The sequence below is a fragment of the Mixophyes fleayi genome, chromosome 8, assembly GCF_038048845.1.
Source record: "Mixophyes fleayi isolate aMixFle1 chromosome 8, aMixFle1.hap1, whole genome shotgun sequence".
Lineage (NCBI taxonomy): Eukaryota > Metazoa > Chordata > Amphibia > Anura > Limnodynastidae > Mixophyes > Mixophyes fleayi.
In genome coordinates this window covers 12,893,817-12,918,507 of record NC_134409.1, presented here as the reverse complement: position 1 = coordinate 12,918,507, position 24,691 = coordinate 12,893,817, and the positions used below count along the sequence as shown (strand labels likewise).

The window sequence follows — 24,691 nt, the reverse complement described above, 5'->3', positions numbered from 1 at the left end:
GGCAGATATGACATAAGCTATTGTTCCCTGTTGTTAGCCACCAAAAAGTGTCTTTCAGTAGGTTTACTGGTTAAATACAGGAGAAAACTAATCCCAAAGGGGAACCTAAAACTCAGATATGGTTCTGATAATTACAGGAGATTCACTTTTTATGTATATCTAGAATATACAACAAATTATGTTGCTTTCCAAGCACTGAAAATATCCATCACTGCTAATTGTACCAGTCGATGCTTGTGGCTTGGAAGTTTACTTTTCTTAAGAATAAAATACAAATGGAGCCTTCAAAAAGAATGTTAATTATTATTGTTGCAAACATTTGGTTAAATAAATAAGAGGTCTGAGGTAGAATTAAGCAAGAGATGTCTCAAAGATATGTATCTCATACGAGAAAAAAATCAGTATATGAGTGAATGTTGGGTGCACAATTTATGTACACAGATGTAACAACCCATCAGTGTGCTAGATAAAAGCAATCAGCGATCACTTTGTATGTATATGTATATATATATAAATATATATATAAATATATATACACTAATATTAAACACACACACACACATATGTGTATATATATATATATATATATATATATATATATATATATATATATATATATATAGCATTGCAAGAGTGCAGAAATAAGCTGCATGTACATAGTATATTCAGCTTTAACACCTAACACCTCCATTTCTGCTTAGTAATTGTTGTACATGAATACATTGTAACACAAATTGTTTCACAATTAGATAACCTCCTCTTCAGACATTAGTACATTTATATTAACTGTGAGTGTACTGGCAGCAGTGTGAGAATGGACTGGTGCGTTCTGTCACACTGGTTCTGCCACTTTAAAGCTTGTGGTTTCCATAGGAGCAGAGTGTAACACACATCCTGTCTCTCCACCCCCCCCCAGTGAGAGGCAAGCAGGCTGCACAGGAGCTCAGTGCCGCAGGTAATTGTAGCCAACACAAGGCTGCCACTTGGGACTTACTAGCTATAATGTATCTACCTAGCTTTCCTAGAATGGGTGCCCAGGACATGAGGGTGTATGTCTTCCTCTACCATAAGAGAGTGCTAGAATTATGTTGCAGACCAGAAATGAGGAACACTGAGCCTTGCAGAGGTCTCTCTGCCCCCTTCTCTCCTGTTCTCGCTGTCTGCACCCCTCCTCTCTCTCTGCCTCCTTCTCTCCTGTTCTCTCTGTCTGCACCCCTCCTCTCTCTCTGCCCCCTTCTCTCTCTCTCTCTCTGTCTGCACCCCTCCTCTCTCTCTGCCCCATTCTCTCCCTCTCTCTGTCTGCACCCCTCCTCTCTCTCTGCCCCCCTTCTTTCCTGCTCTCTCTGTCTGAACCCCTCCTCTCTCTCTGCCCCCCTTCTCTCTCTCTGCCCCCCTTCTCTCTCTCTCTCTGTCTGCACCCCTCCTCTCTCTCTGCCCCCTTCTCTCTCTCTCTGTCTGCACCCCTCCTCTCTCTCTGCCCCATTCTCTCCCTCTCTCTGTCTGCACCCCTCCTCTCTCTCTGCCCCCCTTCTTTCCTGCTCTCTCTTTCTGAACCCCTCCTCTCTCTCTGCCCCCCTTCTCTCTCTCTGCCCCCCTTCTCTTTTTCTCTCTGTCTGCACCCCTCCTCTCTCTCTGCCCCATTCTCTCCCTCTCTCTGTCTGCACCCCTCCTCTCTCTCTGCCCCCCTTCTTTCCTTCTCTCTCTGTCTGCACCCCTCCTCTCTCTCTGCCCCCCTTCTCTCTCTCTCTCTGTCTGCACCCCACCTCTCTCTCTGCCCCCTTCTCTCTCTCTCTCTCTCTCTCTGTCTGCACCCCTCCTCTCTCTCTGCCCCATTCTCTCCGTCTCTCTGCACCCCTCCTCTCTCTCTGCTCCCCTTCTTTCCTGCTCTCTCTGTCTGCACCACTTTTCTCCTGATCTCTCTGTCTGAAACGTTCCTCTCTCTGCCCCCCTTCTCTCCCTCTCTCACTGTCTGCCCCCATTTTCTACTGTTCTCTCTGTCTGCACCCCTCCTCTCTCTCTGCCCCCATTCTCTCCCTCTCTCTGTCTGCACCCCTCCTCTCTCTCTTCCCCCTTCTCTCCTGCTCTCTCTGTCTGCACCCCTTTTCTCCTGATCTCTCTGTCTGAAACGCTCCTCTGTCTGCCCCCCTTCTTTCCCTCTCTTGCTGTCTGCCCCCCTTCCATCCTGCACTATGTCTGCACCTCTCCTCTCTCTCTGCCCCCCTTCTCTCCCTCTCTCACTGTCTGCCCCCATTTTCTACTGTTCTCTCTGTCTGCACCCCTCCTCTCTCTCTGCCCCCTTCTCTCCTGTTCTCTCTGTCTGCACCCCTCCTCTCTCTCTGCCCCCTTCTCTCTCTCTCTCTGCCTGCACCCCTCCTCTCTCTCTGCCCCATTCTCTCCCTCTCTCTGTCTGCACCCCTCCTCTCTCTCTCTGCCCCCCTTCTTTACTGCTCTCTCTGTCTGAACCCCTCCTCTCTCTCTGCCCCCCTTCTCTCTCTCTCTCTGTCTGCACCCCTCCTCTCTCTCTGCCCCTTCTCTCTCTCTCTCTGTCTGCACCCCTCCTCTCTCTCTGCCCCATTCTCTCCCTCTCTCTGTCTGCACCTCTCCTCTCTCTCTGCCCCCCTTCTCTCCCTCTCTCACTGTCTGCCCCCATTTTCTACTGATCTCTCTGTCTGCAACCCTCCTCTCTCTCTGCCCCCCTTCTTTCCATCTCTCTCTCTCTGACCTCCTTCTCTCTCTTCTCTCTCTCTGCCTCCCTCTCTGCACCCTCTCTTTTTCTCTAGGTAATTATATATATATATGTATAATTTTAGATTGTATATAGATTGTTCGCTCCTTTGAGCAGGGCTCTCCTACCTCCTGTTTCCATCACTTTTAACTGCGCTCTCCAGCTACTCTGCTCACCCCCTCTCGGTCCCTCTGCCCTCTGTCTCCTCTCGCTTCTCTCCGCTCCCCTCAGTGACTCTCAACCTGTCATCCGTGCCCACCCTCTTGGGCCATAGTTACCTGCCTGTACTCACTTTTCCCCTCCCTCCCTCTCTTTCATGCTGTGCCTGAGCCCCCAGAGTTATAGTGCTTACTGTTACTTGTACTGTGCTGTTTCACCTTGTACTGTGCCATTGTTTGTCCTTGTACGGCACTACGGATACTTTGTGGCGCCTTATAAATAAAAATTAATAATAATATATATATATATATATATATATATATATATATATATATATATATATATATATAATGTGCCATTAGATTCAGTAATATAGACAAAAATAGTAACAGTGTTTCTGCATGTGGTAGATTCTGACCACCTTTCATTTAACACAATTGGTGCATTTATACTAATTTGCTAGGTAAAAGGACATCATATACAGTGTGTGTACTTTTTATTTTTATCACAGTCGCAGGGACAAAAAATAGTATTAAAAAATGAGAAAACAAAACTATAATAATGAGTCATTTTTTATGGCTTAGATTGCAGACCAAAGGAAGTACTCTGCTGCTTATATTGTATATTACTCATGTCCTGATTTGTACCACATTTCCACTAAATTCATTTTTGGGATATGAATGTATGACAGTAGAGGCAGTATACAAATAACCAATAAACATTGAGTTGTCTATGATTTTACAACTGGACGCTGACCCACAAGATTTGTAATATAATTAAAACAATATATCCTTTTAAGTACACTCAGTTCTATCTCTGGATACAAGGTTTGGATTTCAAATGAACATATCTTGAATTTAAATAGATTCAGGGCATCGTATCTTGTTACAAGTATGGAAAAAAAATCAGCATACACAGCAGGACTGGTATCTGGAGGATTGTAATTCAAAAACAGTTGGAAAGCTGATGGGGGGACAACATAAATTTGTTTTTGATCATTTTTATTTAATTCTTCTTCACTCTTATGGTTTTCTATCGCTCATTGGTCTGTGCCAGTGGCCTACTTTTCAGTGAATTTATATGGATTTGGGGCATTGGGCAGCGCATCACTTTTGTTCACTTTTTACTAAAATTATTGGTCTAATTATGACCCCAAGTCGAGGATGATTCCTAAACATTACATTGTGATTCTCTGGATGTTCTATGAATGTGCTTCCTACTACCCCAAAAATTAAGGGATATATCATCATCATCATCATCCCCATTTATTTATATAGCGGCATTGTTTCCGCAGCGCTGTACAGAGAACTCACTCACATCAGTCCCTGCCCCATTGCAGGTTAGAGTCTAAATTCCCTAGCATACAGAGAGACAGAGACTAGGGTAAATTTTGATAGCAGCCAATTAACCTACTAGTATGTTTTTAGAGTGTGGAAGGAAACCGGAGCACCCGGAGGAAACCCGCACAAACATGTGGCGAACATACAAACTCCACACAGATAAGGCCATGGTTGGGAATTGAACTCATGACCCCAGCGCTGGGAGGCAGAAGTGCTAACCACATAGGCACTGTGCCGCCCATATAAATATAATTTAACACACAAAGGGGGGTATTCAATTGTCCGCGGGTTCGAGCGCGGAAAAACTAATACCGTTAATATGGTAAGCTCGAGCTGAAATCCAGCGAGTAAATTACCGTATTAACGGTTTTTCCGCGCAGGATTACCGTAATAACGGTAATCCTGCACAGACCGCGGGATTTTCGGCAATCCCGTGGACAATTGAATATGCCCCAAAGGAGGGAATTCAATTGGCCGCGTTACTCTCGAAAGTAACACGGCCTGCGCACTATTACCAGTCATACGGTAATTTTAACCTGGATTTCAGCAAAAATCAGTGTTAAAAATTACTGTACTAACGGTAATAATGTGCACTATTACCGTAGTAACAATAATAGAGTGCAGATCGTGTTACTTTCGAGAGTAACACGGCCAATTGAATTCCCCCCTAAGAGAAGGTATTTTCTTTCTCATAACTAGTTTATCCCACAAAACATGACCGTTTATCATCATCATCAGCTATTTATATAGCGCCACTAATTCCGCAGCGCTGTACAGAGAACTCACATCAGTCCCTGTTCCATTGGAGCTTACAGTCTAAATTCCCTAACACCCACACACAGACAATTTGATAGCAGCCAATTAACCTACCAGTATGTTTTTGGAGGGTTGGAGGAAACTGAGCACCTGTTGGAAGCCCACGAAAACATGAGGAGAATACACATACTCCACACAGATAAGACCATGGTTGGAAATCAAACACATGACCTCAGTGCTATGAGGCAGATGTGCTAATGCTAACCACTGAGCCACCGAGCTACCCCAGGTGGCTTACTCTCCTGGGAGGAACTACTTAAATTTCAGGAGTTTCTTGGACGTTTTGGGAGAGTAGGCTTGTATGCCCTAAGTATGACATCAATTAGGGCAGTTTTGATGCAAATTGAACAAGATCTAAGCAATAAGTTTGGTTAGGATTCAAAAATTGTTAAAATGATTGACGTCTTCATACACACAGCTGGCGTGATTTCATTTATTAATAACGTTATATGAATATTTTATTTTAGGACACTGGTCAATGATTTGACAGCATGGAAGGAAATTATCTGGTATCTGCCTCGAAAAGTATTCTGTTTGATCACGGACTCGCTGTTAATAATGGACGGACTAAGCAGCTTGACGAACTTGTCATTTTACGCTTGAGCAAACTGCTCTTAAAGGAAGTGGATCTTATACAGTATTGTTCATCTCTCACATTCTGCACCCTGGCGAACAACTACATCACAGACATCACAGCTCTAAGGGGATGTGTGCATGTCATAATGTTAGATTTGCATGGAAATCAGGTACTTCATTTGTATTCAATGTATTTTTAGGTACTTCTTGGTATGTCAGTGAAACACAATGATATTCTACTTCCGGTCGAAATCAGAAAACCCAGAAAGGGTTTATGTTTCAAAAAGCACCAAATTTAAATTGTATCCATAATCACACACTGATTTTGCAGACTGAACCAATATTCGTGACTTGTTAGATTTATGAACTGCATTCTTAGGAATAATGGTTTAGTACACAAAATTGTTGCCTCTGTAATGGTTTAGTACACAAAATGGTTGCCTCTGCTGTGTGTAGACTATGGGGTATATTTACTAAACTGTGGTTTGAAAAAGTGGAGATGTTGCCTATAGCAACCAATCAGATTCTAGTCATCATTTATTTAGTACATTATACAACAAGACAGCTAGAATCTGATTGGTTGCTATAGGCAACATATCCACTTTTTCAAACCCGCAGTTTAATAAATATACCCCTATTCGTACACATTAAATAAAATATGTGTTAAATGCTGAGGACACATTACTATTATTGCACATTCCCTCGGTCACAACTCCATTGTATTTCATACCTGACAACTCTCTCGGAATGTTCAGGAAACTCTAGAATTCCGAAGACTTCTCACAGACTCCCAGGAGATTACACCACTCTCCCGGATCCCGCCTCCCCTTCAAGTAAAACGGGCGGTGCTTTGATGATGCAACACTCGTCATGGGTCTCTCCGGCGGGTCCGGTTTACACAATTTGTGTCATCATATCCCTATCCATTGCACGGCAGGTGGCGCGGGCTGCAATGACATCAGGCTCCCCCACACTTGCCGATTTGGAACTCCCCCATTTGGTTGTGTAAGTACCTGTTACTTACACACGGTGAAAGCCACTCATTTTCATGAGACTGCAGCCTATCAATTCACTGGGAACCAGTACCTCTGCCTCACTGGTGTCACTGGTTCCTAGTGAATTGCTATGCGGCATTCTTGTGAATGTTCATCTAGCCCACAAAATGGCTCCTTCCACTATCTGTAGGCTTTGGGTACACCTTAAAAAAAAATAGAAGTTAAAAGCTGAGCACACGCTACAATTTTAGTCATCCATCACTACTCAGATTATAAAGCGTTATCGGTGAGGGACAGAAAGAACTGAGATACTATTCAAAATGCTAAATCTACACTGTTAATTTAAACTAAACTGGTGACGTAACAACGAGGCATACGAACATTAGGAGGTCTGTGCCTGTGGTGAGTGATCCGTTTGATGAACAGAATATTTGCATGGATTTCATATTGCCTGTTTTTAAAAATTCGCAATCAGTTTTTAAAGATGTAATATCCCTTTGTCAGTCGCAGATAACATTTCATTATCCCTGCATCCAACTGTGTGATTACAACGGAGCTGTTACAGAGGGAGAGCCTCTAGTGCGAGGTCACTCTTAAGAATTCCTAGCTTAAAGTATAAAACATACCAACATAGGAAAAATAACAAGTTCCTTTTATAGACATATTAAGGCATGATTTATATTTACAAGCGCTCCAATGTCAGTCCCCACAACAATAGTTTATTTTTATAGTACTTCAGATTAGGTAAGACATTAGGGGGTATATTTACTAAACGGCAGGTTTGAAAAAGTGGGGATGTTGCCTATAGCAACCAATCAGATTCTAGATATCATTTCTTTAGTGCATTCTACAAAATGAAAGTAGAATCTGATTGGTTGCTATAGGCAACATCTCCACTTCTTCAAAGCCGCAGTTTAGTAAATCCAGCCCTTGGGGTCTTTGCATTGTTACTAAATCAGGTGGGGCAGGGGGGGGGGGGGCAGCCATTTTGTGAATCCGGTCTAGCAATTCTCTAGGAAGCAACGATATCACTGAGGCAATTAAACCTAACCTAAATTGTACCCTAAACTATCTCAGTAATGTCAAAAGATTTTAATTAATTAATTAACTACAGTCTCAGTAAGATCGCTTAGACCTACTGAATTAAATACATTCTTTTCTTTTGAGGAGGTGTACCTGTAGAGGGGGCGGGACACAGCAAGGTTTGTCATTTTAGCCCCTCCCTCATTATGAAATGCCGTGTGTGGGGGGAGGGGGGGACGGTGCAACATGAAATGTTTTATTTATTGGAGATCTGCTATGAGTTATTGCAAAATTCTAATACTTTTGTGAAAATGTCCATGTGCTCCTCTGCACTACGAGGAATAACCCTAAAACTGTACCCTCTCCTCTGGTTTATCTCATTTCAATAATCTCAGTGTGATGACAAACACAGATTCCTAGAAGAAGCCTCTAGAACCAGGCTAGTCATGGCCTATAGCAGCACTCTGTCCCTTACAGCTGAACACACTCACCAGGACTTGGTTGTCCCCATGTCTTATTCAGTGGAGGGGCTGACACAGGAAATAGAAGACACTAGATAATTACGTAAATGTCAACTGGCCAAAAGGTATGATATAAGAAGTAAACTGTGCAAATATAAGGAAAATAATACTGATGCTCACAGATGAGAGTCCAGAGTCAAAAACATCCATGTAGAGGTCAGAGAAGATGGCTATCCACAGAATGGTCAGATTCCAAGCAGGAGTTAAGGCAGACAGCTATCCACAGGATGATCAGAGTCTGAGCAGAGCTCAAGGCAGGCGGCTATCCAAAGACTGGTCAGAGGCTGAGTAGAGCCAAGGCAGGCAGCTATCCACAGAATGGTCAGAAGCCAAGCAGTGTTCAAGGCAGACGACTATCCACAGAATGGTCAGAGGCCGAGTAGAGGCCAAGGCAGGCAGCTATCTACAGAATGGTCAGAGGCCGAGTAGAGGCCAAGGCAGGCAGCTATCTACAGAATGGTCAGAGGCCAAGTAGAAGCCAAGGCAGGCGCTATCCACACAATGGTCAGAGGCCGAGCAGAGGTCTAGGCAGGCGGCTATCCACACAATGGTCATAGTCTGAGCAATGGTCTAGAAAAATGCATCTCTCATGGGCAGGCATACAGCTGCCTGCACTATAAGGGTACGGACGACCAGTCAGAATGCTCCCAAGGAGCCCGGTACCCACAGCCATTTGGGCCGTAATTCAGTCGTGTGAAACTTAAACTACTTGCCCAGTCACTCGAAAATGTCCACAGCGTCCGGCAGGAAAGAACTACATGTTGTGGTGGTTCTCGCCTGTGCTACTGACACACGCAGCCAAAATGTTTGTACTGCTCCCCAAAACTTTGCCCACTAGTGTTCTTACTCTGTATTTTGTAAGGAATGCCCTCAATATGCCCAACTCCAAACCTCAACTTGTGCATCCTTCTGCTCTTCAGCGAACGAAGCTTTGGCAGAAATCTAGATGCATGACGCATCATTCGTATTGCACTTTACAAACGACCTCACTTGATACAAGTACAAAATATTTTATTAGACTCTAGAAAAAGTCATATGATAACTACAACATTTCTCTAACTTCTGGGCATAAAACTCACTTAAAAAGTAGATGATGAAAAGAGTTCACAGCATCTCATTTTTTTTTAGAGAACTAACTGGAGAAGTTCCCTGTGTAACTACAATAAGAACTATTTAATTGCAACAGCATAATTTATTATCCCTCAACTTTCTCCCAGCTGACAGTACTTTTAATCAGGTCCATAAGTTTGATTAGGTGACCACATTGTCCATTGTTGCATGAATGGAACAAGCTAAAAATAAAGTCATTTAATTGAAATATAAATTATCTTTAGAGAGCCCAAGTTCTTTCTGCTTAAAGAGGATTCATTCCCAGAATATATTTTTTAGGTAAATTAAATTTAATTAAACTTTAAATTTTACTTAATTAAAAAAAACAAAACTATGGATAATATTTACTGTTTCACATCTTGGATGGCAGCTCTTTGTAATCCGCAAAGAGTCACTTCATAGTTGTCCGCGTAGAGGTTTAATCGCTGACCAACAGCTCTCCAAAGGCGCCTACAGCAATAGTGGCCTACAGACAAAAAGAGTTTGTACCTCATCGAATAATATATCAACATGTGTAATATATATATACAGAAAATTACCAGATATTTTCTGTAATGTGTTTATATATTGTAAGAAATCGAAAATAGTTCTGCTATTTATTTTAACTGGTGCCCTTCTGCTATTCTAATTTAAGGAACATGTCATATTGATAAGTAATCAATGACTAATGTGCGTTTTACAAATTAAATTGTACCCTTGTGGTCAGTGTTGCACATTATCAGGTAATGAACTGTTTCCAGAAGAGTGATGAGCAACCTGAAACATTTAGGGGGCCGCATTGTTGGGACCTGTAACCTTGAAAAGGGCCGCACACTACCCCAAATCTCAATAATAAGTTAAAACAATACATTTAATCAAAGAAAGAGACGTCTACATGTAATACCATATCAGCAGGCATTTTACACAAGTGTTGAAAGCTGTAACAAACACATCTGACAATAAAGCAAGAAGTAGCCCCATCATTGCATTAAAACTTCTGTTGCTTATGTGAATGCCACTGGGCAGCACGGTGGCTCAGTGGTTAGCACTTCTGCCTCGCAACACTGGGCTCATGAGTTTGATTCTTGACCATGGCCTTATCTGTGTAGAGTTTGTATGTTATCCCCATGTTTGCGTGGGTTTCCTCCAAGTGCTCCGGTTTCCCCCCACACTCCAAAAACATACTGGTAGGTTAATTGGCTGCTATTAAATTGACCCTAGTCTGGGGGCCATGATGACATGATTCGTTGCGAATTGCGCCATCATGACCACGTCCTCTGCTGCCTGATGTTCATCGCGCAGCTGGGAACGGAGCAATGATGGCGTGAATCACATCGCCACACCCTCCGGCACTTACCAATTGGATTTTGGGATAACTTGGTGTAAGTATGCTTCGAAAAATGGCTGCCTTTAGTGCTTGTAGGTAACAGGTCAGCACGGTGGCCTAGTTGTTAGCACTTCTGCCGCAGAGCGCTGAGGTCATGAGTTCAATTTCCGACCATGGTCTTATTTGTGTGGAGTTTGTATGTTCTCCCCGTGTTTGCGTGGGTTTCCTCCGGTTGCTCCCGTTTCCTCCCACACTCCAAAATCATACTGGTAGGTTAATTGGCTGCTATTAAGATTGACCCTAGTCTCTGTGTCTGTCTGTGTGTGTTAAGGAATTTAGACTGTAAGCTCCAATGGGGCAGGGACTGATGTGAGTGAGTTCTCTGTACAGCGCTGCGGAATTAGTGGCGCTATATAAATAGATGATGATGCCATGTTTCATTTTCTTAAAAATGTTGTGTTCAGAAGCACGGATGTGACACGCCCCTATTGTATTGCTCCAGTAGTTAAGTGAGGGAAAACACATGTTTTAGTAGGTGGGAGAAAGTAGGGACACAACTACAAGGATCACTTTAGACCAATCCCAGGGCCCCAAAGGCCTAAAACTGCAGCCCTCATATGCATGTTATTAGGCTGATATAGAAAGAATTTTGATTTTTCAGGGGTGTTGAATACCCCAGTCAAGCTCTTAAAGTATAAGTCCACCCGAGACTTAAGATGTAGTTGTGGGTGGAGTTGAATAAGTTATGCTATATCTGAGGTCCAGCATTCCTTCGGGGGCTCCAATGATTCAGAGACGCTCTCCTGTCTATCATCAAGACAAGCTCCGTTCAAACACACCCCAATGTTGTCAATGCCCCTCCCTTTTGGTCTTTCCTTCCACATGCATGGAGCGTTCAAACTTTTTGAAGACCCATAGGATCAGAAAAAAGACCAAGGAAGTAGAATTATGCTCTCTTCATTTATTGAGCTTTTCCCAAAAATAAGGCCCAATTCCCCATCTGTTTTAAATCTTCCTTTACTTAACTGGAAGCGAGACAATGGTTTTTCACCAAATTGTCCATGCACACTTAGGCTGGGTACACACTACAGGTTTTTCACCCGATTATCGGACAATTACACTATTCACCGTTCAGCTCGATATCGCAATAGTGTGTGCTCTCCAACGATGAACGATTATCGTTCCAAAGCACATCGTATTGTTTCATATTGATTTTATAAACCGTCTACAAATCTCCGTCAACAATGGAACATTGTCGTTCCAATTCTGCAATGTGTACGCACTCAGGACCGGCAGTGTCCATTGATCTCCATAGAGTTTATAGTCATCATCTTTTCAGCCGATGGTTATGACAGATGAAGAGCACAGATCTGAAGGTAAATCTTGTAAAACGTGTATATTGTGTACACATGAATCGGCTGCTGATCGGGACTTTCAGTCGTTGGTAAAATCGTTAACTATATCGCATCAGGAGACATTTTCTCTAGTGTGTACCCAGCCTTAGTTCAGAAAAATGAAAATGGAAAAAGCATGATGTCAGTGGGCAAGAAAAATTGAATACTTGATAACATTTTAATAATAATCATCAGTTGATTGTACAGGTCCTTTAAATGGTTCCTGTTTAAGCGCTATGAAAACCTTTTCCTTGATTACTGCATACAATATAATATATACTCCCAGATATGCTATAGAAGCCATTTTGTTTAATGGCCATAATATTTCTCTATTTCAGATACAGAATCTTCCAGGACAGGAATTTTGGAATGTATTAAAAGACCTGAAATTGCTTTATCTGCACAATAATCAGATCAGAATGTTGGATAACGTTGAATCATTGTCCTACTGTTCAAAGCTTACGGGGCTCACACTATACGACACTCCACTGAGCCTGCAAAAGAATTACCGGCACATTGTAGTAAACAGTATATGGTCATTAAAAGCCCTTGATAACTTTGTTGTTTCTGATGAGGAAATCATTGAAGCTTGGGTGCTCCATGGCCGGTTCAAGGCTCTAAGTCCTGATTTACACATCACCCTATTACCTGTGCCCAGCAAGGTAAGAATCTTTTTTCAGCTTAGTCTTTAACTCTGAATATGCAAAAACAGTATGACCTCTGCAGCAATGAAGTCATTTATCTAGTACATTCCAGAAAATGATAATTAGGGGCCTGATTCATTAAGGATCTTAACTTAACAAACTTCTTATTTAAGTCTCCTGGACAAAACCATGTTACAATGCAAGGGGTGCAAATTAGTATTCTGTTTTGCACATAAGTTAAGTACTGGCTGTTTTTTCATGTAGCACACAAATACTTGATAGTTTATTTGTACACTGAAATTTAAAGTTGATATTTGTGTGCTAAATAAAAAAAAAGCCAGTATTTAACTTATGTGCAAAACAGGATACTAATTTGCACCCCTTGCATTGTAACATGGTTTTGTCCAGGAGACTTAAATAAGAAGTTTCTTAAGTTAAGATCCTTAATGAATCAGGCCCTAGAATCTGATTAGTTGCTATGGGCAACACCTCACTTTTCCTTTTAACAAGTTTTAGGAAACATATACTTTAGGAAATATATTCAGCATACTTGCCCACTTTCATGGAATCTCTGGGAGCTCCCGAATTCCAAGTAGGTCTTTTGGACTCAACATCATCATCAGCTCTTTATATAGCGCTACTAATTCCGCAGTGCTCGCTCACATCAGTCCTTGCCCCATTGAAGCTTACAGTCTACATTCCCTAACATACAGACACAAAGACAGAGACTAGGGTCAATTTGATAACAGCCAACTGACCTATTAGTATGTTTTTGGAATGTGGGAGGAAACCGGAGCACCCGGAGAAAACCCACGCAAACGCACATATACAAATTCCACACAGATAAGGCCATGGTTGAGAATCGAACTCATTACCCCAGTGCTGTGAGGCAGAAGTGCTAACCACTGAGCCACTGTGCTGCCCCAGAAGAGCAAGCAATTCTCCTGCATCCATCCCACTTCCTAGTGAAGTGAGCGAGATATGAGGGCCTCCATGACACGATTAGTCGCAAATCATTTAATATTGGGACTGCCGGCCATGACAGAATGATGCGATTGCAATATTGCTTTACAGGGGTGGAGCCAAAATATGCGTTTCGCGACACCACACTCCCTTACGGACTTGCACTTTACCTCCCCTCCGGATGTGCTGGAACGGAAAGAAAAAGTTGAGAAGGATGATCTACATATATGTGGCTAACTACAGCATCATAAAACTAATCTGTAGGTGGTCAAATATTATTATTATTATTATTATTATTAATTTTTATTTATAGGGCGCCACAAAGTATCCGTAGCGCCGTACAAGGACAAACAATGGCACAGTACAAGGTGAAACAGCACAGTTCAAGTAACAGTAAGCACTATAACTCTGGGGGCTCAGGCACAGCATGAAAGAGAGGGAGGGAGGGGAAAAGTGAGTACAGGCAGGTAACTATGGCCCAAGAGGGTGGGCACAGATGACAGGTTGAGAGTCACTGAGGGGAGCGGAGAGAAGCGAGAGGAGACAGAGGGCAGAGGGACTGAGAGGAGGTGAGCAGAGTAGCTGGAGAGCGCAGTTAAAAGTGATGGAAACAGAAGGTAGGAGAGCCCTGCTCAAAGGAGCGAACAATCTAAAGGGAGGGGAAGACAGACAGACACATGGATGAGACGGAGAGACGGGAGAAACGGATCCCTTCATCTAATTCTCTCTTGCTATGTACTGTGTACGGTTGACTTAACATCATTTTTAAATGAGCTTGAGTCAACAATTACCAAAGTTAATGACAAATATCTTCACATTTGTTTGGAGTGTTCATGCCCTCTTGAAAAGGAGAACAATTCATACATCTTCCGACCTGCTTTAAAATCATCCATATTTGAGTTATTATTATATTTTATATATTGTTACATTGATATATATTTTTTTATGTTATTTTATTTATTTTCCCCACTAATTTGCACCAGTGCTATTAGTCACTTTTTCTTTTTTATGTATGTTCTCCCTGTCTTTGCGTGAGTTTCCCCCGGGTGCTCTGGTTTCCTCCCACACTCCAAAAACATACTGGTAGGTTAATTGGCTGCTTACAAAATTGACCCAAGTCTGTGACTGTGTGTTAGAAAATTTAGACTGTAAGCTCCAATGGGGCAGGGACTGATGTGAATGAGTTCTCTGTACAGTGTTGCTGAATTGGTGGCGCTATATAAATAAATGGTGATGATGATGATGATGATTGCCTCAAAGATAAAGATGGCCATACATGTTAAGATTTCGTATAATAGTTCGAAAATCAAAGCGGACGTGGGTGATAATAGATTAATAAATTAAATGCTATCAGATATCACATGTCTGAAAGACAAAATCTGTCAATCTTTCAAAAAATGCCATCAAAATTTCTGTACTGTAATTAAAAATGGTATTGTATATACAAACTTTTTTAAAACATAAAGATGTGTCGCTCTATGGCCAGCCTATGCAAAAGAAAAGACAAATTAGATTGACCAAATGGTCTTTATTTACCAACAACAGTTGGTACATAAATAGAAATATAACATTTTGCTCTTAAAAACATACGTTTGGTCCATCAATTGTTCCCCTTAATTTTTGCCCAGCTCATCCAGTGGACTTGTTATAGGAACGAGACGTCGTTAAGTGAAACATTAGCACGTGGGTAATGTCTGGTGTAAAGGTTAGAATATCCCCTGTAGACCTTACCAGTAAATTGGTTTGTCCTTTCAATAATCCTTTCTCGCCTTCGTTTATTGCTCACATGCTATAGGCTCTAGGCGTAGCACATTAATGGCACCATACTTTATTAGGAACTTAAAACCCATCGAAACTGAAAGCTGTCTGTGTTGCATCTTCAATATTTCATGGTTAAGTCTCAGACGAGCATCTGTGCGCTGATAAACATCACGTGTCCCATTGATTATCCTCATGTTTTGTTGCAGGATCTCAGCTTGCAGAATGGAACGAAAGTAGTCAACGAAATCATTAGAAAAATCAATTGCATTCTGGCAAGTTGTTCCCCGGTGCTAATTGTCCAGAAATGGATACGAGGATATTTAGTGCGCAGGAGATTGGGGTGCGTATAATACTTTCAGCTCATTTTATGTTTGTCTTGAGCGAGACAAAAAAAAAAACAACAACCACATTTCAGAAAGTGGTTTATGTCCCCATAAAGCATTCGGGCCCTGGTGTCTCATGAACATACCACTGTATAACAATAATAGCCTTCTATAAAGAGCCGGAAGCTTCCCTTAGACCCATTCTTTTGGGTGAAATAAAGTCTTAAGTAGCAAAGTCTGGAGGGCATAAGCACATTGAAAAATATTCATTCTCTGTTGTATGTGGACTATAACTGGCTGCAAGAGCAGAAAATGCTGCCTCAGCGTTCACCTCGCTCTGTGCCATCTTACAGGCTATGAAAGATGGTTATTGGGGTTACCAACGGAATGAGGTGCACCATTTCACCAAGTGTTTCGATCCTCTGCAGATCACAATGCATTATTTTAAAGGCCCACTGCCACTGACAAATGTATTTGCCATCCCTTTTCTGTTTATTTGAGAAAAATAAATAATTAAGGCATAATGTTTCTTTCCCTCTTCTTCTAATCCCCAGGGCAGTAACAAGCTAAACTCTGTTGTGTTACTAATTGTCTGCTTCTCTTCCTTTTTGAGTTTGCTCATCTCCGTCCCCCTCTCACCCCCTAAAGAAGACACTGGGGGGGGGGGGGATGACTAATGTCAACAAACAGAATTATTCATCTAGGGCCTGATTCATTAAGGATCTTAACTTGAGAAACTTCATATTTCAGTCTCCTGGACAAAACCATGTTACAATGTAAGGGGTGCAAATTAGCATTCTGTTTTGCACATAAGTTAATAAATACTGCCTGTTTTTTCATGTAGCACACAAATACTTGATAGCTTATTTGTACACTGAAATGTAAAGTTGATATTTGTGTGCTTCATGAAAAAAACGTCAGTATTTAACTTATGTGCAAAACAGAATACTAATTTGCACCCCTTGTATTGTAACATGGTTTTGTCCAGGAGACTGAAATAAGAAGTTTCTCAAGTTAAGATCCTTAATGAATCAGGCCCCTGATCATATAAACGGTGAAAGATATAATCAGCTGCACTCATAGTCTACACCAGTGGTTAAAGTGGATTTAGAATTGGTGGTATGGAAATTTAAAGGGAGATTCAATTTAACGTTAACCAGAACAGTCCACGGAAACACATCACCTTGATATTCGGGATGGAATCTCTGCTAATTTTTCCTCTGGTCCAATAGAGGTGCGCAGGAAAATGAACCGATGCAGGCGGTAATATGCGCATCCGAACATCGAAGAGATATATGTAATATATCTGTGTATTGGCACACAATTTTAAGATTAAAATGAAAGTAGCAGCCGCAGACTTTTGCACCTAAGATCACCCCGCGATAAAGTCGTCGGGTGTCCCTCGTAGAATCGAGAGTCGAACAGGTTCTACGATTCCATGGATCTAACTAACCGAACCAAATAAAGCAAATATTTATAGTTTTAAAAATGTAAACGTTTAAAAGTTAAAGATGCAACTACATTCTTCTTTGTGTATTTTGTAAAGGGTTTTGTTTATATAATCACATTAAAGTAGAAAGATAATAATCTAATTTACAAATACGGCAAAAGAGAAATCTTTAAAAGAGAACATTGACCTGGATACCAAGAGTGTGTCCTAACTTAAACAGCACATAGGAAAACCAATCTGGTCAACAAAGCAAAAAGTATCTGGTCCTGAAGGGGTTAACACGAGGCAGAACTTGTTTATTTATGTATATTGTAATCAGGAATAACAGGAATAAGTTTTTATTATGGAAAAGTACCTGCTGCATTCTCTTCTGTCCATTAAATGTTTTTGGTTTTTTTTATTAGATTATTTCAACTGTTTTGTTTAATTTAATCACGCTGACTGCGGTTTACTTGCAAGAGAAAAAAACAGAACGATGACAAAAAAACCTTATTTAAATGCATTTTGTCTCTACATTGCCTTGTTGTGGTGTTAGAACAGAAACGCAGCCAGCGCCAACTGGCGAGATGTATAGGGTCAAGGATACCAGCTGGGACACCTACAACCTTGCTTCCGTGGTTCGTCTCGTCCAGAAAAAAGTTTACTCTGCTGCTTAATCCTTGAAGCTCTAGTGTATAATCAAAAAGAGTATAAGGGGCAGATTCAATTAGCCGCAATGTTCCTGCTAACACCGCGGCTGCGCATTGTTACCGTTACTACTGTATAATATCTGCTCATTTTTCCTCGCTGTAAAATATCAGCCACGAAGTGTCTCCGCAATGCCCGCGGGACACTTTGTAGTGGGCTAATTGAATCTGCCCCACAGAGTACACCGTGTGATAAGTAGATTACTTTTTAGTAATAAAATGTACTCACCCAGTGTTGACAATATCAATTCTTTAGACAATCTTACACCAATGTCCATCTGTGTTTGCTAGACACAAGGAAGCTGAATTCCATGCAACGTTCGTCAGGGCGGGGGGGAAGGGGGGGGGGGGGGTTCCCCCCCGCCGACCCCCAAAAAAAACAACAAACAAACCCCGAGAGAGAGCTGCTGTGCATGCGCAGCAGCTCAGTTTCGCCAGCGCTGTACTATACAGCAGCCACGGCGCTGTCTAGGAAGCGTCTGCGACGGTGCTGTATACAATACAGCACCGCCGCAGACGCTTCTTTGACAGCGCCGCGGCTGCTGTATAGGACAGTGGCCACTTAGTTAGCGCAGGGGGTGGGGTTTCTAGAGACTCAGAAACCCCCCCTGCGTGTGCCACTGAGGTACCAGGATCACAGTGTCTCTTTTTGTTATATCATTTGTGTTCCAAAAGAAAAAGAAAACATACCCATAGTGCACACTGTGTGATAATTAAGGACAATTTGAAGTCTTTGTGTAACCTGTGCCAAAGACAAAAAAGCTTTGGACATTTATTTTACCAATGTCCGTCGCTATGTGCGATACCACTCGTGTACAGGAAATAGGAAATATATTCTCAGAGGAAAATACATATCAAATTTAATTTGATGCACAAATTAATTTTATTGTCTAAAATGTCCAAATGGTTAACCGCAAGAAATACAACACACTCTTAATCAAAATATTTCAAACACGAAATGAACATATGAAGGGATGGGGGGGGGGGGGGGGGTTTCAATTAGCCACAAAGTGTCTCCGGGACGTCCGTGAGACACTTTGCGACGGAGATTTCACAAAAGTCTCCGATCACTTTTCCTTGCACCCCATAGAGGTGCGAGGAAATTTGAGAGGAGATTTCTCCCGTATTTGGCAGCAACGTTCGACACATCGCCGGCAATTCTATTCCCCCTATAAAAGAATAAGACTATTGCAAATACCTCTTTTCCACTACAACAGAAGCAACGAGTTTCCCAGACCTCTGTCTCCTTCTTCTGCTAAGTACCTGATGAACTTCGCATGAAATTCAGCTTTGTTGTGCTGACAACCACCGGAGGACATCGGCGTTTGTCCAAAGCATTGATATTATCAACACTGAGTAAGTGCTTTTCATTACTAAAAAGTAATCTACATACCACACGGTGTATACTATTCATAGGCAAACCGATGTGGGGTTTCCTAGTGCCTGGAAACCCCCCTCCAAGCCTGGGACACTGTATAATTGAGGTGGCTGGACCCTGCTCTTGCTTCACACGGCTCTACTTGAAAAGGGAGAGCTGCCTGCACCTAACAGTAGTGCACGCAGCATTGCCCACGTATATTATGGGGATAGGAAGAGTTGGAGAGCAGCCAAGCATCTAAAATTATATCCACGCCCCCATGCATGCTGGTCACGCCCACTGGCGACGTGGTGTGGAAACCCCCCTCTACAAATCCTGCGTTTTCCCCTGCTATTATTTTGTATTTGATACCACACTAGAGTTTCAAGATTAGGCGCCGGACTAAAGTTTTTTTTCTGAACTTGTTGTGGTCTTGTAGTTTTAGCTGATAGCCAGGCCGTACGATGTAGTGTCATCTCCCTGCCCATGATCTGGGATAATACTCATGAGTTTTCCTGCGAGAGACTTAGCAGCTGAAGGGAAAGTACAGACAGGGAAGGTGGCTGAGAGATAGCTCACAGCTAAATAGAGCATTGGGAGTTAGGGAGAACTGATGGGGACATAAAAAAGAAAAATAAAGTACCCATATACAAAATAAAATAAGATACAGAAAATCCAATCTTCAGTATGGCTGCAATACGAATCTCCATCATTAATGCACAGGGTCACAATGCGACTTTTCATCCTTCATATATTACCCCGGGCTTAGAATATTTGCAGACTATACTAAAAATAATATGTTGTGTGTAAATTTGCAGTCTTATTTCTCATCTGGAGATGCAGAGGAAGAAATTATATTACCAGCATAGAGGAAGTCTGGAGGAGGGGGAGAACATATTGATAAATACGTTTTCATCCATACCACTGAACAATAGAAAACTCCCTGCGATTAAACAGGTAACTCCGAATCCAACACCCATAGATCACTTAGTACTGAAAAGGACTGCTAAGCCTAAATTATAGACATATATATATATATATATATAAATACAAATAAACTGTCCATTACTGTCAAACATTGTCTGCAAAGAGCCGCTGATTATGTCATTGTTTGTTATGTTGATGATTATGTCAACCCTTTACCTGAAATATCTTCCATTCTGCTAAGCTGCTGAAACTCATACACACACATATTAATTATATACTACATATTAATTACATAACATAACTATACATATATAAATCTCTCTCTCTCTCTCTCTCTTTATATATATATATATATATATATATATATATATATATATATATATATATATATATATATATATATATATATACACATACAGTGAGAGAGAGAGGGGAGAGAGTTATGTAGTTATATATGTATAGTTATGGTATGTACTTAATATGTGGTATATAATTAATATGTGTGTGTATGAGTTTAGAAGTGGCGTCATGGTAAATGCGGCCGAATGACCCTAATTTTAGATAATACTTAATGGATCTCATTTAGAGTCGGACGCAAAGACCAACAAAAAAACACTACCACGCATGTGCAGAAAGCACCAAATCCGCCTGCATCTTGGACGCAATTAACACTTGCGACTCACTACGAGAGAATGGGAGGAACGCGGAATTGTGAAGGCGTGACCATGTAAATACATCCTAGTCGCAGTGAGGCGCAGACACAACCCACATCAAAACAGGGCTAAAGCTGTGCGGCAGGAATTAGGTGGCGCAAGCGGTTAGCCAGCTGCAGGAACTGCTCGCAGCTCGATAGGGTATTAAGAGTGGGACGCAACTGGGGTTTCTTGCCACTCGTAATACCCTACCAAGCTGCGGCACACTCCCACTCCTACACTTCTTACACGGACTTTGCGTCCGACTCTAAATGAGGTCCAATATGTCTTGGTGGTTTACTAGATAGTGTTAAAAATGCATATGTAAATCAGAACATCAGTGAATTACCTTCAGTCAGGAGAATTACCTGTTATTTTACAATGTGTCTCTATTATTGACTAACTTATGCAAGCAGTAGCCATTTTTCTGGAGACCAAAATGCACTGGAACATAGGTAAATAAATCAGCCAATATGTTTTCTGAATTGGAGACAAATTTGATTGTGGCAACTAAGGAATTTTATATTTAACACTCATTGTCTGTTTAAAGTGTTCCTGTCATTTACAAACTTGGCGGCCATTTTGTGGTTATGTGCGTTATGTGGTTATTGACTGAATTTTCATTGATGAATAAATTACATAAATACATTCACCTTAACTGAAACAGCTCATATTTGTGGGATGTCAGTGTTCTTAATGGGGTATATGTAGCGTTCCCACCATTTTTAAATGTGTGTCACCTGTGTTCAGGACATAAAATCCACCCTATGCTTCGCTCTGGGTAGCAAATGTAGTAAAACAGTTATAAATAGCTACCCTGCGAGTTTCCGGCAGGTTTGAAAAGTGGAAATGTTGCCTATAGCAACCAATCAGATTCTAGTTATCATTTATTTAGTACATGCTAAAAAATGATAACTAGAATCTGATTGGTCGCTATCGGCAACATCTCCGCTTTTCAAACCCACCGGAAACTCGCAGCTTGATACATTTACCGCTGGATGTATTATACGTGTTGCTCTTTTAAATATTTAAATAGGAGAAGGTATGTAGTCCTAATTAATATTTAGTACAAACGCTCTATTCGGGGCTGACACTAGAAATTGAGGCGTAGAATATGAAACAAGAGGGTGTTCTGATATTCAGATTTCTTAAACCACCATAAAAAATATATATAAATTTCACATGCAATATTATGTAACAATATTGAAAAATATAGAAACAACAGACCCAGACCAATGCCTTGAAAATTCTATGTGTATTGTTTAATTTGCTCTTTGTTGATGTAATATTTTTTTAAAATATGTATGTTATAAGCTTCCTAATAAAACACAAAATTGAGTTCCATATAAACAAACAAACATAAGTTATTGTTTCTCAAGCACAGCATTGATTTTTTTGTTTTAGTTAATTTCATAGGCGAATGGGGTTTTTTTCAGCTGTACTTTAACATAATATGTAAACGGTGTGACCTTGGCAAACTCATAACTCTGTGTGACATTGCGGAGTGTAAGGACGCTGTTTCATGAGGCCCTTTTCTATCATAAACACTTAACAGCCCGTGAGACGAGTAAATAGCCTATCGGACACTCAGCCAGTGATGCATATTACAGTGGATCTGTGGAAACTACAACAGGACGTTCTGCAGGTGAGGCGATAAGCTAAACTGCAAATGTGTTTTACTTTTGTTGGAGCTGGAAAACAAATGTTGCTTCATATATTAAATATATTTATAATATATATATATATATATACAAATATATTAAAATTAGAGACGTTCACTAACCCCAGTGTTCTGGTTTTAGTTTTGGTTTTGGATCTGGATTAACTTCGTGTTTTGGTTTTCGCAAAATCGCCCTTGAGTGTTTTGGTTTTGGATCCCTATTTTTTTTCTAAAATCCCGTTTTTTGTTTTTTTTTATAAAATCACGTAATTTTGCTTTTTTTCCCCCCTTCATTATTATTAACCTCTATAACGCTAATATCAAGTCATTTGCAGTAAATTTTGACCATCTCACAGGTCACAATATTATTTTCATACACTTTCCAACAAAGACTGCAGCGACCTGGCTGGATGCTAAGTGATAGAGCAATGACACAAACACACGGCAGTTCCTAGCACATCTAGGACACATTGGCACACAGCAGTGGCAGAAAAGAAAAGTGGTGCAAGATGGAATTGTCCTTGGATCATGAAATCAGTTATGGTTCACTTGATCGCTCCACCTGTTCCTTGGATAACTGTGGTAATTCTACAGCTAATACATAGCGACGAGTGCTGACCCCCCCCCCCTCCTGGGATGCGTGCTTTTATCAGATCCAGACCAATTCAGGGGGCCAGACAATGCACTAAGAAGAGTCATTGTAATTCACAGCAAAAAGCAAGTTCATCACTGAGCTTCGAATCAGTCCCAATTCCCAAAAAAGTATAATATAGTTAGGTACCTTTGACGTAAAGTGCAGATTACAAACACTTTGTGCAATACTGATGAAACAGCAGCAAAGTGAAAGGTAATACATATACACATCTATATAGACATCCTTGCTTACATTACTGTGACTTTACAAACGATACAAATCGCTAGACAACTGTTGTCAGAATTTGGGTAAAAATAATTCCACACATAAGAGGTGGATTTTTTGGTCTTATGCCCAGGCATGACAATGGCCTTCTTCTTATCACGTGCAAGAACTGCTTCCACTAGTGCAGGACTTACACAAACAACATCATCCTCATCAACATCCTCATTAGCGCCCTCATCAGCTACACAAATATCCCCCTCATCCAGTTGCAACTCCAAAGTGGCATCCTCAATTGGTGTTTTACCGGCTACACTTGGGCTGTTCATGCACACATCTGCAGAACTGCTGAAAGGGGCCTTCTTTATGGATACACTATCAGACAGGTCAGGATTACACAAAGCACTCGTGGATAGACTCTCCTCAGGAATTTGTGTCATTTCTGAATCTGAGCATACATTTTCCTCTAATGCCTTACTGTTTTCTTCCAGCTTGGCTTTTACACGTAAAAGTATTTGTGCACAACTTTTGGAGTCCGAATGACAAGGTCTTGCTTGGTCATGACTGACCTTACAAGAAGATGCCTCAGTGAAAGTTGCAGAACTAGCACTCATAGAGAAAGGCAAAGGCATCATCCTTACCTTGCCACTGCATGTGTAGATGTTGGCAATTTTATTTTTTTCTGCAGATAACTTTCCCTGGATTACAGGTCTTTTTTTCTTGACCCAGGTAAAAGGTGTTTTTTTACATTTTTGTTTCCCTGACTTAAAAACACTATGCACTTTAACATAGGCTTTAGCAGATAACGTAGAGGAATTACTATCATCATGACTGGTGCCAGCAGCTGCTTGGTGCTCCTGGTCTTCTGTGTACTGCTGTGAATCCATTTTGATAACACAGTACAATGTGACTGCAGATTTATAAGACCATGTCTGCCAGACCTATTAATTGTATTTCAGCAATGACAATTAGCATTGGAGCAATGAAGCTCTCCTCTTTGTATGTTACCTATATAACACAGTACAATGTGTGACTGCAGATTTAGAAGACCAGGCCTGCCTTTCTTTTTCAGCAATGACAATTAGCAATGGAGCAATGGAGCCCTCCTGAATGTCACTGACGACTTTGAAGAACACTGCTACCCCTCCTCTTTGTTTTCTACCTTCGATGCTACCCAACTGCACTAGAGACTGCCAAGAACTGTGCTACCCCTTCTGTGTCCCTCTGTGAAATGGCGCTGGATCGCCATGGAGGGTGGTACTTATAGAATCCAAAACTCGTGAGATCCGATGACGTAGCGATAACGTTTTGTCTTGTTTTCAATTCCGAGGGCGCGCAAAAGTACTGAGCCGGCTCGGTACTCGGATCTGCTAAGTTCGGGTGTGTTCGGTTATCGGGGAACCGAGC

At 41.3% G+C, this 24,691-nt stretch overlaps 1 protein-coding gene across 1 annotated transcript in view; it reads left to right on the top strand.

The window, feature by feature from the left end:
- Positions 1–914: 914 nt before the first annotated feature.
- Positions 915–24,691, top strand: part of LRRIQ3 (leucine rich repeats and IQ motif containing 3) — a 34,792-nt gene continuing 11,015 nt past the window's right edge. The window contains exons 1-6 of the mRNA XM_075181909.1: positions 915–955; positions 5,508–5,786; positions 12,304–12,627; positions 15,540–15,673; positions 19,968–20,106; positions 22,324–22,413. Coding sequence (XP_075038010.1) covers positions 5,532–5,786; positions 12,304–12,627; positions 15,540–15,673; positions 19,968–20,106; positions 22,324–22,413 — 942 coding nt within the window. The 5' untranslated portion in view covers positions 915–955; positions 5,508–5,531. The remainder of the gene's footprint in view (positions 956–5,507; positions 5,787–12,303; positions 12,628–15,539; positions 15,674–19,967; positions 20,107–22,323; positions 22,414–24,691) is intronic.